The following is an 18243-nucleotide window of genomic DNA, read 5'->3' as shown; positions in this document are numbered from 1 at the left end:
GGAGACACGGGAGGCCTCCAGGGCAGATCAGGGAGTTCAGGAGGCCATGGCGGAGCAGACAGTTCGGGTTGCCATGGCGGAGCAGGTAGTTCAGGTTACCCTGGCGGATCAGGGGACTCAGGAGGTCATGGCGGATCCTCCGTGGCCTTAGCCGGCTCGGCCACCATGGCCACGAGCATATGCCCCCCCCAAAAAAATCTTCTTGGGGAAAACTAGGTATCCTTGTGGTCGCTCAGGAGGAGCGTGCTCTTGAGGGCGCTCTGGAGGACCGGGCACTTGAGGACGCTCTGAAGGAGCGGGCACTTGAGGGCGCTCTGGAGGAGCGGGCACTGGAGGGCGCTCTGGAGGAGCGGGCACTGGAGGGCGCTCTGGAGGAGCGGACACTTGGCCTGGAGCAGACACTGGAGCGAGCTCTGGGGCTGGAGCCGACCCTGGAGCGAGCTCTGGGGCTGGAGCAGACACTGGAGCGAGCTCTGAGACTGGAGCCGACACTGGGCAGAACTGGGGATCAGGAGTGTGAATTTTAATTGTGAAAAGCTGTGAAATGTGACATTTCCAGTGTGAAAAACAGATTGTTTGATGTAGTGTAGACTTAATAATAATAATAATAATATGTTTAAAGTGTATTTTACAGTTTAATAGCAGGCAATTTTAAACTGTGATTTTTTTGAAAAATATATTCCTTAGGTATATAAGTCACCCACTACATTCATGTTAAAGTTGCTCTTTATGATCAAGGGCAGGCAAAAAAAAAAAAAGAATGTAAACCAAGGGGGGGAAAAATACCTTTCTTGGGTAAGGTGATGAGGAAGACAGGTAATAGGGAAGACATCTTACGGTTTGTCCATATCAGTTTCTGTGGCACGTGAAGATGAATATTCTCCTCCCTCTGGAGAGACGCACTGGTCTTGCCTTTAGTTTTTCCCCCACCTTCAGTGACAGGCCTGTTTGTTTATATCCTCCTCTTTTTCTTTCATGTGAACTCTTAGATCTAACACTGTAGAAAAGACACGTGTCTACTGTTGCACTCACACATAAGGGCAAACCCACTAGATTGTCTTTATTTTTTAAACCTTTGAGGTGTAATTCATCCTGCAGTAATTATATTTCCCTCTCAAGTGCATCAGAGAAGTTGACAGAGCATTCTTAACTGATCCTACAGAGAGACTAGAGAAAATTGTCAAGCGGTTCAGCCACTGCTTGAAGGTAGAAGTGTGATAAAATAATAGATAGACAGAGCTTCCATATATCAGTTCGTCTAGCCATCACGAGTCTAAAAACATTGGACAGGAGTGATATGGATGGCAGCTGTTTACAGTGAAGTGGAGGACATATTCCCCCTGCTGTCTCGTTTGAGGATGGCTGTAATCCGCCGTAAACCACTCTTGTGCACAAATCCTCTAACACTAGATTAGAGTACACGACCAAAGCCATCCGTGGACTTACTTCAAAGTTAAAGTTACCGTGGGAAAGAGTTTGCAAATTCACAGCATGAAAGAGCCTGCAAATGTTTCTACGGTGCAAATAGTGTACAAAATAATATCATTATAAAAGTTTAATAATGCTTTCATGACCACATATTAATTAACAGAAAAAAATTATATTTATGCCTTTTTAAATGCTTTTTTATAGCAACATATTAATTAAGGGACAAATGAAACATATTTATATTTTTTTAATCACACCATAAGGCTATTTCAAATGAACTAGTGAGGGCAAAACAAGTGTGAAAACCTTAGTTTAAAAGTTAAAATCTTTAATGCAATGTACATTTTATTTATTTTATATATTGTTATTTATTTTATAATATACTATTATTATTTTTTTTTTATAAGATCCAAGGACATTTTATATGGCAACTTCCTTTATATATAATTTAAGTAAGTCTGACAGCTTTTTATTTAGGTTTTAATCTGTTTTATTACAAGTTAATTAAAATATGCCTTCTGTACAAATGTAATCCCCATAAATATTTCATTTTCTTGTGTGTTCAGAGTTTCTAGGATGTAGTCTGAGCCTATTTTCCCTGCAGCCACATGGTGGAGTGCAGTATTTACAGTCTCTGGCAGTGAAGGTAAACTACTTTTAGCATAGTTATTAATCATTAGTCATGCCGTTACTTTCTTTAGGTAAAGATTTAGACTGCACCCCAAGTGCTGTAGAGCCTTTGAAATCAGACGTCACACTTTATCTTGAGCTGTATCTGTTTGAGCATCGGTTGATCATCACATTGAAATACTGGTGCAGTGACGGTGCTCTGGTTCAGGCCGACATTCTTGCTCTTTTAGAGCCATAATAAAGCATGATGGTGCCTCTTGTGGATAAATGAATATGCTTCAAAGCAGAAAACAAAAAAAGGGTTCCAGTTTATCCTTCTCACTCATCTGCCCCTCATGTCTCGTCAGAATAACAGTAGTAGTGAGTTGTGCCATGCACTCCATAGTTACAGTACTTACATAAATGTGCGTCCAAACTCTCAGATAACATGAGATTATAGTGTGTAATCAACCAACCTCAGAATAACTGTGGATTTACTTCAGATAAACTTTATATATGGTGTTGCAAAATTCTCCTGTATATTTGGCTTGTTTCAGTTTCTTTTTATTTGTTTTGATGACCTTGTGATGAACCCTTATTTGTTTGGATGATTTATATCCGTTAGTTTAGTTTTGGATTTGGATATTTGAAAATGCTTTGCCCGTGACGCATTTTATCTGACCGTAATCTTTAGTAGAGGTCCGCTGGTCATGATATACCCACCAGCAGGATGTGAAGTCAAGTGCTCCAAGAGTGAGAATAAACCCACAGCTAAGAGCTAAAGCATATTGAGGCATTGTGAAGTTTTTTCCTCGCTGTCTGCTTGTGCAGGTCTTGAATTAAAGATGTTTAATGAAACAGCTCTATAGTGGTATATAGTGCTGCATTGCAGACAACAGCTCTCCAAAATATGGACGTTTGTTCTAAATTGTTAAGGTCATTGTCTCATATTCAAAAGTGAAAGAAATGCACCATTTTTTTAATCAGTATACCAACTTTTATAATAAGACACTGACAGTGAAAAACTGAATATGAATTTCTATGAATTTCAGTTTAATTCTACTTCCTGACATGTATCCCTCTGGTACTGCTTGCATGTCAAAAATGAGCAACCTTTTTTTTCTTCTTTTTTTTTTTCAAAGAAATGAACGTACTATATTTTAGTTTGATGATTTTTGTTTTGTATTTTTTTATTTAATTTTTTTACTTAAGTACTTTATGGTACTAAATTATATTTGTAGAATAGTTATTATCCATTTATTACCCGTTAACCACTTTTTTTAGCATAGACCTGCAAATGAAAAATGCATAAAAATACTATTTTTTTTATTTGAAATGAAATGTATATTTTCCAAAACGTGTATTATGCTAAATCTAATTGGAAATTAAAGCAATGAATCTAAACAAGTAAAAAAGAAACAAGTAAAAAAAAAAGATGTTTCCGTAAGGTTTGTTTGGGTGCAGTATGTTTCCACTAGATGAAATTCACTTCTCATTCATTTCCAATGCCGTCATTTTAGACCGTCAGCTGTACAAGTGTAATCATGTAATCAAGTTTTTGAATCATGTTTTGATTTTTTTGTGTTCACACAAGTGCCAAAACCTCTACCAAGTTTTATACCATTCAGATGAAATAAAAAATTGAAATAAATATATAAATAAGTAGTGAAATATTTACACTTTTTTTTTTAGTGCTTGCCCAAAAAGTATTTTAGTCTGCAAAACCTTAACCCTTAGCAAAAGCATGGTCACCGATATGTAACTGTTTGCTGATTAACATGAACAAGGTGAATTATATAAAAGTTTAACTTCTTTTCAAATAAAAAATGAATAAGAGAAACTATGGATGTGAATGTTGACTACCCTTTTTAGAAACAGCTTTATATACAGTAGGGCTATTGTGAGTCTGATGGCTTATCCAGCTATTGGGTAGATGAGGTGAGACCATCCCTGTCTTTCACTTTCCAAGTAAAAATTCACTCAAAGCCCTTGTCTGAGAATTAAACCATTGTAAGCATGTACCCCTAGATCAGTCGTCTAATCCCGGAGCTTTACCTCATGTCACGTACCTCTGTGTCCTTCCCCCTCTATGTTTAAGAGTGGAGGCTGTCCTCATACTGACCTATGACCAGCCTTAGCCTTGCTGGAACTAACATCATTGATGAAACATAAAGCAAAACTGATTCCAGATCAGGGAGCAATTTCTGCTAAAAGCAACAATGCTTAGCTTTAAGCAGCTTGTGTGTGGATTGTTCGTAGCCAAACAAGTAGCTCTTATGTGCAGGGTTCACAGGTCATTTCATTTATCACTCTTGTCTTCAGGCGTAGGGCACTGCTCTCTGGCTTTACCTGCTAAAACAGACTAAATAAAGCACTGTGGCTATAAAGATATGGTTTCCAAAAGTAATGCTATAAACCAGGGGTTTTCAAACTGTTCAATGCCAAGGAGCTGCTGCATAAAAGCAGCTATACTTCATGTATATTTCATGTGTACAAAACACAATTAATACTGTGTATGAAAAATTAAAATTTAAAATGTGTGATCTTAAAACAACAGGTTTTCAAAATAGCTTTTATATTATGACTGTACTAAAGCCAAAACATATAATTCAAATATTATTTGGAATATATTTGTTTTAACAACATATCATTTTCTGCCAAATATTAGAATATAAGATACATATTTTCAGAAATAATTTCAGTTAAATTGAAATATAATTCAAACGTAATATGTATAATACACTTAATTATCAGTCCAAACCAGTATTATGGAAAATAGTGCCAAACCACAAGTGAATAAGCTAAAAGTGAGAAATTTTGAAGAATGAGAGATTAGAATAGATATCAGTCTAAAAACTCGTAACCAGTGACCTTTTAACTCTAAAGGCTTTTGATAAGCCCTTTGATGACTTGTGCATTGAACAACATCAGTGCATTGAACTTCAATGCATTGACAGTGTCTGACGTGAGTGAGTTTTGGGCTGGACTGTTGCTTGCTGACCACGAATAGGTGGCGGGAGTGTTCAGGGAAACTTGTCATTATTATTGAATTTTCGGTAACACTTTAGTATAGGCACCCATTCTCACTATTAACTAGTTGCTTATTAGCATGCATATTACTAGCATATTGGCAGTTTATTAGTACTTATAAAGCACATATTGCTCATGACCATATTCTACATCCTTAATCCTACCCAAGATCTAAACTTAACGACTACCTTACTAACTATTAATAATCTGTAATTAGGAGTTTATTGAGGCAAAAGTCATAGTTAATAGTTTGTTAATAGTGAGAACTAGACCTTAAAATAAAGTGTGACCGAATTTTCATTTGGTGACACAAGTGGTGCAGAAATTACAATTTGGGTTTGAAGTATTTCTGCATTGATAGCGATTGTCCAGTGAAGCAGACAGTTTATGATAAGATTTGATATATTTTTGTCAACAGTGTTCAAGCCTGCACTGACTCGCAGTTGACATGCATGTGTGCGCATGCATACACTAGCGCTTATATTTTGTGGATAATCTGGAATAGGTGGGATTTAAACGAGGGATGATCTGGGGTAAAGCACAGATTTGGATGGAACATTCCCACAGATACCAACTACTGACTAAACAGTGAGGACGGTGTCACATGGACCTGATAACATCATCACGAGCATCTGTGCGCCTATGGGTTATTTTAGGGCTGTTAATAAGTGAAAAATTTTAAATATTGCATGACACACTAATTGACTAATCAGATAATTCTTTTGCTCTCATATAAGCCATTGAATTCAGGAATGTTTCTTGCGAGCAGTACTTGGGATCGTATTGTCCAATGGTAGGAAAATCGCATTTACATACAGGTCAGGGCAGGGGTTCTTTTTTTTAATATAATAAATAATTGTAATAATAAGTTAATATGCTAAAATGACAGTCTTAGTTTTTCCTAATTGTCCTCAGTGATTTTCTTGTCTCCAGTGGTCATTCTATGATCCAGATGTATGCATGGTGGCTTATAAAAATGGTTGTTTCTTGTGTATTCTGTGATACATAATGTATTTACATGCTATGGCATACTTACTATTTATATATGCCATACTGATAAAGTACTACTTTGAGCATGCAATCAGTTTTGCACGCATTGCATCTCTGACATCTCTATGACCTTGTTTGATGGATTAGCCTCATTACAGATGGAGGTACAGCATGTATGCATTGATTTATGTCAAATTACATTTCATTGCTCAGAAACGCTTAAACATTTGATTCAGGATCAGCAGTTTCTCTGCACATGTAGTCTGGTGTTTCTTCAACTATTGGCACTTTTGACCCTGTTGACAAGCATTCAGTGGTGGAAATGACATTTAGGCAGTTTTGGGATCATTTGATGGACTCCTTTGTCCAGCTAAGGTTAATTTCGTAGCTATCATTTCATGTATCCTAAATATACCCAATTAAATAGCATTTTCTTTCTGTTTTTGACCAAATATAGCTTATTGGAAATTTATTTTTTGTATATATAAATCATTAAGCAAACCGTTTCAATATTCTTTGTTATTTTACTCTTTGTTTAGACTTTCATAGTTTTAAAATGATATTTTTATAGATTGAAAGTCTAACTGTAAAATCTGTACTTAAAAGGCATTTATAGCAAAAAATAAATCAAGGCTGTCTTAATGTGACACTTTTGTCTTGTGTTTTAGGTGTGTGTACCAAGAAAGTGGGAAATCTACGTGTGTTTCTGCTGGTATGTGGACTCAGACGAGTTAAGGATCCTTTGTATCTTCTAGAAGCTTTTGCAGGTATTACTTTTTTATAGGATCATAGTTCAACCTCATTCATTGTGCAACATGAAATTGTGACTGTTTTTAAATGTTAAAATAATTATATAAACATATATAAACAATTAAATTGGATCTTTTCTCTTACAGAATGGCACAGTCAGAACCCCCTAGTGGTCCTCATCATCATTGTTCCAAAGGTAAGCAAGAAATAGTGTAGTGTCTAGTTTAGGGCAACAACTAGAGGTCCACAGGCCAGATCCAGCCTGTCAAATACATTTTTTTTTTTTAAACAAACTTTTGATTTTTAAATCAATTAAATTCCTGCTCTTCGGCTACACATATTCAAATGCATCTGATAAAATTAAATGTTATTTATTTTAGTGGTTGACCATGATATTTGGCTTTTGTATTATTTATTTATTTTTACTTATTTATTTAGTTATTTTTTGACGTTACCTGGTCCTAATTTTTTGAAAATATGATTTCTGACTTGCCAGCTTATTGCGTGCACATTTGGTTACGTGTTTACTTCAGTTTTATTGATGTTTTTATCTATTTCTTTTCTATTTCTATTTTTCTATTCTAGATTTATTTCTAATTCAGTAAATATGTAAAATAAATAAGTTTAATTGCAGCAATGGTTTTGCATGTGTTATTTACTATCTATAATTAAATAGTGTGAAATCATGTATAGCAACTTTGTATTGACTATTGGCCACCCTGTTCTGTGTGATTTTGGCTTTGGTCGGCAAAAAATCAATATTGGTCGCCCACTAGTTTTATATGCAAGTATTCAGAAATAGGAAGGTTACATAAAAAAAGCCTCACAGTTGAAATGGCCAGACAAAAAATGACTATTACTGATTGATTGTTTTATTTGGGTATGTTTGATTATCGCATTTGCACTGTTCAGTTATGTGTAAAGCTACTCTGCTTTAAAAACATGTAGTTACATAAAAGTTAAGACACCTTTATTTATATAACACTTTTATACAATACAGATTGTGTCAAAGCAGCTTTACAGTGTTCAACAGGAAAATAGTATCAATAATGCAAAAATTCCAAAAGAATTTAACACAATAGACAACAGTCAATTTTTTTTCATTTTTCAGTTCAGTGTTGATTCAATGATTTCATCATCCAGCTCAGTTCAGTTCTCTTACAATACTGTCTAAAAACATTACGTCAATAGCATTCCTTTTCTTAGTTTGGTGTACTGCTAAAAAGTGTACAATGTAGGAAATTCCCTAGATAATCTATTCCTTTAAAGAAATTAGTTGATGAGCCCTGGTCTAATTAAATTAACGCCCCTTCCTGCTGCTGTCACCATTTGTGTTGTATATCTTCTTATGTCTAGTTAACATCTCCAACATCCTAACATCCTTTTCAAAGAAGCTGTGTCAGTGTTGGCGCATGTGGGCAGCGTGTTTCTGTAGATTCCAAGGTAGTGCTAATTGGATGTAGCAAAGATAACAACATTAGCATGCACTAAGCTGGACTTATCAGAGGCATTTAGAGGCTCACTCGAGCTAGAGCCGTGGAATCATGCAGAGGATTGGGGCTGCGGGGGACTAGCATAAGCTGTGGACTGTTCATAGACCTGCAGTGCTTCATGATGCTAGGGGAGGCTTGTTAGCTGCTACGAGCTGATGGCTAACCTGTGGCAGGCCATCTGCCACTCCAGATTATGTGCCAAGCCTAGGTGCTGCCATTCTGCCAACCCCATAGAGAGGTCACCCTCCTCCTCTGGGCAGAATCTAGTCACAGACATGGTCAAATATTTTTTGAAATATAGATTTTAAAAGATTGAAAAAAGGGAGGAGGAAACAAACAAGCCCAAGGCAAAAAAAAAACGTTTCTGTCCCTAAGTGTGTCTAAGGTTAGAAAAGAAACAGGAACAGAACGAGTCAACACAAGACCTCAAGCCCATATTACTTATTTTCTCAGCCATGAAAGTTTTATTGTAGAAGTCTGACTGCACATGTTCTGCTTCATTTGGGATCAAGCGCCAGTGGTGTTTTCATTCCATCATATTTTTTATTATTTTCTGGCTGGGTGTCTGGCAGCCCATGGAACCATATGGTGAAAAGTTGTGAAATTTGGCTCACTGATTAGTCTGGGTCTAATGGTGTGTTTAAGTCCTCCTGGGAAGTTGTAATTATGATGGGTTATGATGGGTCAGATGGGTTCAAATCACTTTGGTTGGAGAAAGATGGCGATTTTTAAAGTCAGCATGAAATGAAAATTCACCCCGTTTTCTAAATGCATTTTATAGATCTTACTGTGAACAATTCATCCGTGCATACAGCAGATTTCTTTCAGACTACTCTGTGACACATGCTGGAATTTTCCAGTCATTTAGGCTGCTTAAACTCCACCCCTTTCTTATATTTGACTGAAAGCTCACATTTGTTTTCAAATGCAACGTCCACATCTCAAAATCTAATCAACAACCAATGGTTAGAACCAAGCCTCCACCATACTTCACAGTAGTAAGAAAATATCTGGCGCTGCTTTCCGGTTCATTGTGACTTGTGTTGTAAACTGAATTTTTATATATCATAATTGTACAGTGCTATAGTATTTTGTTCATTCAGCCTAGCTAGTTTTATTATAAATGAAAGAAAGAAAACATTAATTTCAACAAATTTACTCTCAAAACAGATGCTGCATCCATTGCTTCTGCCATGCTTTCTCATTAACAATGACCCAGAAACAAATTCTGGTCTCAAAACTCAAAAATCCAGAGTTTCCTCACTCGTAATTGACTTTGTGGTGGTGTTTGTGTGTGTTCAACTCTCAAGTCTTGTGACCACTTTTGACATCTGTCACTCAAACTCTGTAACACCACAAACGGCTCAAATGTTACTGTTTCTGTCCGAAAACTGAGAGCCCGACAAGCTGTTTTCTGACGTATTTATTATTAACTAACAAATGTAACGTGTTGTTGTGTAGACCTAACTAACACCATGCAACAAGGTGAGCGCGTTAACTAACACAACATTAAAGGTTACCAATGTTTAAAAATAATGAGTTTATATGTCTAAAAACACAAACCAACACATTCTCACCTGTAAAAGGTTATCCCATTTCTTCTGGAATTGAAATCCCGGCAGTTTTTACAACCATAGGCTGCGCAGAATTGTGGCATCTTCGAATACTCATTGATTATTATGGAGAATGACGTCAGGTTGACCGTTGCAAGATGGCAGACATGTCAACGTGCTTGGAGCGGTCAAATGAGGAATCTCACTATGCTGTACATATCTATGGGCTAAATCTTGGAAATACTTCAGTTTCTTGGAAACTAAACCTGTTAGGAATCACTAACATTTATACTACAGACATTCATACAATATAGAATGTGCTTTTTAATGGTTGCAAAGTTTGTTCCTCTTCAGTTGTAGTACCTACTCAGGCAGTATGCGATTTTAGATGCACCGCTTACAATTTTGGATGCAAACTCTCTGAAGTGTAGCTTGAAGTATTTTATTTTTCAGTTATTGAAGTGGTAGTTATTATTTAAAAATGAGTCTATGTTTTTCTATAACAAATGCCCATTAACAAATGTTTGTTTTAAAGAAACTTGGTAACACTTTATTTTAGGGTCTCTTAACTAGTTGCTTATTAGCATGCATATTACTAGAATATTAGCCATTTATTAGTGCTAATTAAGCACATATTAATGCCTTACTCTACATGACCTTATTCTACATCCTTAATCCTACCCAATACCTAAACTCAATAACTATCTTACTAACTATTCATAAGCAGCAAATTAGGAATTTATTGAGGGAAAAGTCGTAGTTAATAGTGAATAAGTGTTCCCTATTCTAAAGTGTTACCAAACTTTTTCTTCCATTCTTTTTTTTCCTCTAAATATTTTCTCCTTCCACTGAATGGAAACACAAACATGTACAATTCTCCAAACTTTTTTTCACAATATGAGCACCAAAATATGAATCAGTTCCCCACACCATTGGCTTCCATCCTTTCTTTACACATTTCTCACCCAATCCGACCCAGCGCCTGACAACAGATCCTGCCGACTAACTCCTGGTGGCTTCACTGTTCCTTCATTTCCTCCTGAACTTCGGTACCTTGAGCCTTTCAATGTGTCCTATTTCCGCAGCCACCTATCCTCAAGGCCCAGTGATTTCACCACAGCGACACAATGCTTCCTTCTTCCACAAACTGACTTTTGTTCTGTGAGGTTTCTTTGAGATTCACACATCAGGTGGAGACACATTTTCCTTTTTCTTGTCTCTTTGCGTCTCCAGTGATGTTCAAAGGCTTTCTTCTTTGAGTGTGGTTGGCTCCAGGCAAACCGATGACACTGGCAGTTGCTTACATATTCTTGTAAGCTGTGGTGTGGTTTTGTTTGATAAGAATATCTGGAGAGTGGTAAGACTCATTGTTTCTTTGGGGAGGGGCGGGCTCATGTTGATGACATCAAATTAATCCCAGATGTCTTGTGTTTCTTTTCTGCCTCCTTTTGGTTTGATTTGAAAATAACATTTAAAGCTGCATTCCTAAAATGTGCTGAAACTTGCCTCTTTAATTACCTGTTTGTAGGTGTTTCTAATTAATGACAACTAATAGTTTTCATTTAAATTGGTCTTTATTGGTGATCAAATTCCAGTGAGTTTCTCTTTTCCACTGAGTTTATCATTTGAAATGTGTGATTCAAGATGTTAACTTATTGTTAACATTGATGAAAGGACACATATATGCTAACTTTTTAATACAATAAGCTGCCAATACTGGTTATTTTCATATTTAAGGGTTAGATAACCAATATTGACAGCATTTTTAATTTCTAACGTTCTAACTTTTGCCATTTTTATACAAGAACATCACTGAAAACATAATATGCATTATGAATATTTTATTATTTTTTATTATTGCCATTTATCAGTTGAGCAGGCTTGGGAGGGTTACTTTATAAATGTATTCCATTTCCGTTACAGATTACTTAATGAAAAATGTTTTCAGTAACCTAATCCAAGCACCACAGAATGAACAGTATTTCATGCACTATATAAAATATTTAAGAAAATGCCATGTAGTTGTAACTATGTTGTAACTAAATGCTCTGAAACCAGAACACAACAGAAATGTTTCTGCAACAGAATTGTTTTTTTCTCAAGCAAATATAATAAGAACAGGTGCACTGACGAGGACTTTCTTCATGTGGTCATCAGACATTCTGCTTCGACATGCATGGTGTTAGTACATGTCCATCTCACTTCGCTAAATGATTTCATTTATTTCAATGGTCCTTATATAACAGGAAAATAACCCAAACCTGCAACGACAATGACCGAGCAAATAAACAATAGGATTAAAAAGACAAATTATTTCCATGTTTTTGCCACAAAATTATGTTTTATTTTGTACGGAAAGCACATACTCTCCCTCTGAAACTCAGACACATACAAGACAGACACACATTCGCACACACAGAAACATTCTTGCGCAGTAAAATAGTTTAGCAGTTAAAGGCTACATGACATTTCTCACTAGTGAGGTAATAAAGGCGTTGTTATTGAAGCAGATAAATTATAATTTTGCTATTAGTAGAGACGCTGCCTCTGAACACTGCCAAGAGACGCACAGACTCGTGTAATTCACACACGCTTAATCTCCCTCTCTCTCTCTCTCTCTCCCTCTCTCTCTCCCTCTCTGTCATAAATGAATTAATAACTGCATTAGTCTGACACTTTGGGTCGTGGCCGCATCTCCACCTCTCATTATTTTCTAGTAATTCAATGGTCTGTCCTCAATTATTCCTTACTTAAATTAAACATTTGTAATCCTCATAGTATTCCCATTTTTACAAAATGTAACTATTATCTGATTACCTTGATTTTTGACGTAACTATAACGAATTACAGTTGCCAGTATTGTGTATCCTGATTACGTAACTCTGTTACATGTATTCATATTACATATACATCCATTACTCTCCAACCCTGCGGTTGAGTAAATGTTATGCATGTCTGTACAAGCTGCACTCTAAAAAATGCTGGGTTGTTTAACCCAGCTGTTGGGTTTAATTTTTCAATTAAATTTTTAACCCAAAAGTTGGGTTAGTCCATATTTGACCCAAAGTTGGGTTGAAACAACCCAGCATTTTTTAGAGTGTATGAGTCAGTCATTAGTATTTTTTTTTTCAATGAAATTATTTCTCATACTGCCATCTCTTTTTCCCTCCTCCCATTGAGTGGAAACACAACACATAACAATCTTTTCTGAAATTCTCCAAACAGCTGAGCTTTTTGCACAATATGAGCACCAAAATATGAACCAGTTTCCCACACCTATGGCTTCCATCCTTCCTTCGTGCATTTTAACCAATCCTAGCATTTTTTTATTTGTAATTTCCAAGCATTTTTAATTTGCAATTTGAATGCTGTTTTTTTTTTTTTTTTTTAAGTATCCTGACTTGTATATTTGTGTTCTGTTAAAACTGATGAGAGGACAAAGGTTTGCTAACTTTTTGTGCAAGCATGTTCACGTCATATCTTTAAGGATCATGGATTTCAGCATGTCCTGTAGGAAGGACTGATCACACGGTGTGTTCTTAGCCAGCAGCTTTAGTTTAAGCAATAATCTCTAATTTTGCTATCATTTGGATCAAATATCACATTTCACTTAGAAAAAATGTAATAGTCAGACAGTGGAATCAAAACAAACAGGATTTGTAGAGAGGCTCTGCCAGGCTCACACACTCATATCATCTTTGACCCAAATTGCATGTGTTGCAGTTGCTGCAGCCGCCCCGGCCAGCTAATACACGCAAAGCCCTCATTGTAATGAATCAGATTGAGCAACAACCCTGCCCTGACCCGAATCTCTGGAAATCTATGGGATTTTCAAATGCGTTTTTTCCCTCAGGACAACTGGCCATGTAGTAAATTATGATCAGTATGAAACTTTGTCCTGTCCACAGACCATGATTTGGTATTATTGACAGTATTTTACAGGCAGGGAAAATACAGCAAGAGGGGAAAAAACAGCAACATGGGAGTTGTGCTCTTTATTGCTTATAAGCAAAGATAAGCCATAAGAATTTCTACATAATAACGAAAAGACATTAATCTCATCACAACGTGACCTTAAGTTACTTTTCATGTTTCTTTTACAGCACATGGCCCCTGAGTCTCATGTGGGGAAAATGTGAATTTAAACTTATTTGCAATGTTGCTGCAGTCTAAGACTGTGTGCCTGTTGTTACTACAGTATTGGCCAGTTACACGTATTACTGCGTTCAGTACTTTCATAAATTAAGAAAAATGTACAAGGTGTTCAAAATTAGAGAATGGTCTTTTTTGAAAGACCAATAGACTACTGATAGTAAAAAATATAATATGCATGGTAATAATAATAATAATGCGTAATAAAAATGTATTGTTGATGGTAAATGTTGGTTTCCATATGGTGGGTCTATTTCTATTCAAAACCTAATATTTCATATATTAATATATACATTAATGTTGCTTGGAGACTGTTTTGATTTGTATTTTGTTTTGTATTTTTATTTTTTTTAAGTTGAATGATATTTAATAAAAAATTTAGGTTTTCTGTAAATCTTACGAAATAAAGTTGTCTTATGGCGTGGTTGTTTCTAAACTAATTATTTCTAATCTATTTCTATTCAAAACCCAATATTTAAAAAATATGGAGTGTATCTGGCGGCTGATTTGAGTCAAGAGGAGCTGCATGCTGCCATGCAGAAATCATTTGCCCTGGTCAACTCGTCTCTCTCAGAGGGAATGTCTGCTGCTATCTTAGAGGTTTGTTTAGAGAGCAATAATTTAATAGATTTTGTTTTATTACAAATTCTATTATGAGACAATTTATAACAATTTGAGTGAAATTTTAATAATAACATTAATATTAATTTCAGAATCCTGTCTGATACAATCATTATTTTGGCTATTCAATTTGGTCTCACTAGTAGTGCCAGAATCATTTACATGAGCTTTGAATCTGTGTTTGTTTTGCCTGTTATTAGATAGGATATTATGAGCACAGTATCATCATGGGGATCTAGTTAATCTGTGTTCAAACTGACCAGATTAGTTTAACCCAAATGGCTGTTATCATATTTTCCTCAATAGTTCCAAATTTTTGTAAGTTGTTGTAATTTACCAGAATTTAACAATGAAAAGGAAAAGCTTTGTAAGTGCAATCAGCTAGCACATGATGCTTGATTGCTAGTTTGTAGTGCAGTTCCTGTAGCTCACAATGTCACAGTAATGGGTTCAATCTCGTATACTGATAAAATACCTTGAATGCCCTTAAGTTGCTTCAGATAAAATCACCTGGAGAATGAATAACTGTAAATGCATTGTGCACAAGGCCAAACAGAGTTAATGTATTGCAATCTGGTGCGTTTTAGGCGATGGATTTAGGTTTGCCTGTTTTAGCGAGGGATGTTCCTGGAAATGCTGCAATAGTCGAGCATGAGGTCACAGGACTGCTGTACACAAGCCCTCAGGTAAGATTTACAAAGGTTTGGATAATCAGTGAGAGCTTAATTTTAATGTATACATTTTGTATTTTACAAGAAAAGGGAAAAAATTGTTGAATAAAGTCGTTATTGTAGGATATCAGACCGAATCAGACAATCTAAGATTTGGTCAAACATGGTTGAAACATTGGGAGCACAAAAATTCCACAGAGGCCCAAGACAACAGGATGTCATAAATCAGACCCTAGCCCCTCTGAAGCAAGCCTAAACCTAAACCACTCTGTCACAGAACAGTATTCAACATTAACACAAAAGAACACTTATTGACAAGTCCAAGGAGTCAAAACACCATTTGGGGTGTGTAAAACAGCCTGGGTTAAATACCCAGGACACCATCAAGCTTTTTTGCTTTTTGCCTTTTGCCTTTTCTTTCTGCAACTTGTGTGTGAATGCGTGTGTTAGATTAGTTTATATGTCTTAGATGTATCCAATAAAGCCCTATTTATATTGAAAAGAGAAGTACCTTGTGTTTTGTGCTCACAAGTTAATGTCTTAATCTGCCGATCTTGTTACATGTGCTAATTAATAGTGTTTTCACTATATTTTGGATATAAATATCCATTGCAGAATTGATGTCATACGGCTAGTTCACTGACTCGCTGGCCGTCTCAGTGATCAACCGTAAAACAGTGATTCTGTCCTAATTCCCTTACATATGGTGGAGTTCCCTTTAAAATCTTAAATGATTCCCTTTGAGCTAAATTGACCTGTTTCCCTTACAATAAAGTCGTTATTTTTGTTTTCATTGCGCACATGAATGGCATTAATCAAATTAAAAACAACGGGGGGAAAATTATATAGTATATACACAAATATTTATGTACAGCATCATGGGTAATGTAGTTTTTCACCACTAATTCTGTTATTAAACAATTATTTTAAAAAAGTTGTATTAATGCAAATAGATGGTTGCAACACAAGCATATAACAACCTCAGAGCTCAGAACTGGTCTGTCTTTAAAGGTTTATCAGTCATTGTTAATAATCACTATGGAGAAAATATCTTTACTTTCGGAAACTTACTGTTGTGCTCATTGATGTCAAATGTGAAGTGACACATTTTCATACACTGCATTCATGAATTATATTTCAGCTGTGACTGAATTATAATAAGATTATCGGTAAAAAAAATTAAAAATCAGTTGGTTTCGTCAAAAAGATATATGAGTGCAGAACACTTGAATTTATGAGAAAAAAGAAAGTGTAGAATATAAGTGTATAAGTGTAGAATGATAGAGAGTGAGTAAATGTTTTAATTTAAACATAATATTACATAATTTTGACTTGACTTGATTGAAACATAAATACTTTAAACTTGCAATTTTACATATTTTTTCTCAAAATCTTTTTTCGGCATTAAAAAGGGAGAGTAATGTTGACTTCCTCTTCTTAGCACCATCTTTAGGGGGAACAGACAGATTTAGCGATCATTGTACTGCCATGCTAAACGGCTAAGAGGAGCCCAATGCAGTTTAAAAGAAAATAAAAATAAAATAATAATCAGATCTGGCCACATATAACTTACAGTTTGAAGAATCAGATTTAAGAAAAAAATCAGTCACAAACGCCAAAAAAACTGTCACTTCTGTAATTTAATTAACCTAAAAACATTTTTTTTCTATTTTCTTAGTGCCAAATATTTGTTTAAACTTGTCCAGCATGAGTCACATCTGTGAGCCTTGACCTCTGCCTTTTAAGTAGCTAAATGAGAGGTTTAAGACTGCACTTTATTTTGTGGAACAAAGAGCCTCGTTAAGGCTTAAAAGATCTCTGATGATTAGTTGTGCTTCACTACATGAAAAAAGTCAGGTCTAGTTCTCTACGTGCATTAAATTGATCAAATGTGACAGTAAAGACAGAGAAAAGGTTTCAAATAAATGCTGTTCTTTTGAACTTTCTATTCATCCAATAGTTTTTTTCCTCCCACAAAAATATAGCACAACTATTTTGAACACTGATAATAATTCTAAAGGATCATGTGACTGATGACTGAAAAAAAAAAAAAGATATGTGAAGCCTTAACAAGATTTTCAATGTTCTTGTTTCTACAGGAATTTGTAAGCTTGTCCAGAAAGCTGCTGGATGGCCGTGGGCTCCAGGAAAGACTGGTGAGAAATGGAAAGAATTACATTACAGCTTGCCACAACCCGATGAAGGAGAGAATAACCTATCAGAAACTGGTGGAGACTCTTTACTGACAGTATGATGGGATTAACACTTGTCTCAGGTCTTTAAGAACTTTAAAAAGGTGAGGGCTTTGTGCTCTTTCTAGAGCTTTTCAGACTGAATTGCATATTCCAGTCGGTTATGCAAGCCTCTCCCATGACTGCCAAGATAATGGTGCCCATGTGTCTGTAGAGTAAGATAAACAGGAAAAAATATATTTATAGGACATGTTGACTTCTTATGCTTCACCAGGTATGAAAGGGACACACATTTTACTATACATTTACTCAGTTCTTAAATTACAATTTATCAGGTCTTGCAACAAGGATGGGTGACAGATCTGGTACTTTTCTAAAACTTTTCTTTTTAGAGGGGTAGTAATTTATCTAGAAGCGTGTGCCTGACATTCATTCGGCACTGCAAACGGCCGAGCTCTTGCTGTGTGCACAGACAGCTGCATGTTTGCAAGTGTTTGCGTTCTACTTTTGTTGTGTTGTGGTGTTTGTTTGTAGTGACGATTGGGTATAAAAGTGCCAGTGTTACCACAGTGGTTGTGAGTTTTCTGGGTTAAAGAATGTGTTGACATTACTTCCCTAGAAAGAAAGATTCCTACTCTTAGGAGGATCTCAGCTTGAACTGAACAGACAGCTTGCATTCATGTGTACATACTGCATGTGATATGACATGACAGGCAAGACATATGATAAACTAAAAACGTCTGAAATGTACTAT

General features: G+C 35.8%; 1 protein-coding gene across 1 annotated transcript in view; it reads left to right on the top strand.

Moving 5' to 3' along the window:
- Positions 1-17543, top strand: part of LOC107564462 (glycosyltransferase 1 domain-containing protein 1-like) — a 40026-nt gene extending 22483 nt beyond the window's left edge. Inside the window, exons 7-10 of the mRNA XM_016249550.1 lie at positions 6726-6824; positions 6954-7003; positions 15214-15312; positions 17397-17543. Coding sequence (XP_016105036.1) covers positions 6726-6824; positions 6954-7003; positions 15214-15312; positions 17397-17543 — 395 coding nt within the window. The remainder of the gene's footprint in view (positions 1-6725; positions 6825-6953; positions 7004-15213; positions 15313-17396) is intronic.
- Positions 17544-18243: the final 700 nt, after the last annotated feature.

This window comes from Sinocyclocheilus grahami, unplaced genomic scaffold, assembly GCF_001515645.1.
Source record: "Sinocyclocheilus grahami isolate Dianchi unplaced genomic scaffold, SAMN03320097.WGS_v1.1 scaffold936.1, whole genome shotgun sequence".
Classification (NCBI taxonomy): Eukaryota; Metazoa; Chordata; class Actinopteri; order Cypriniformes; family Cyprinidae; genus Sinocyclocheilus; species Sinocyclocheilus grahami.
Note: the sequence above shows the minus strand (reverse complement) of the source record. Positions and strands in the feature narration are given on the sequence as shown.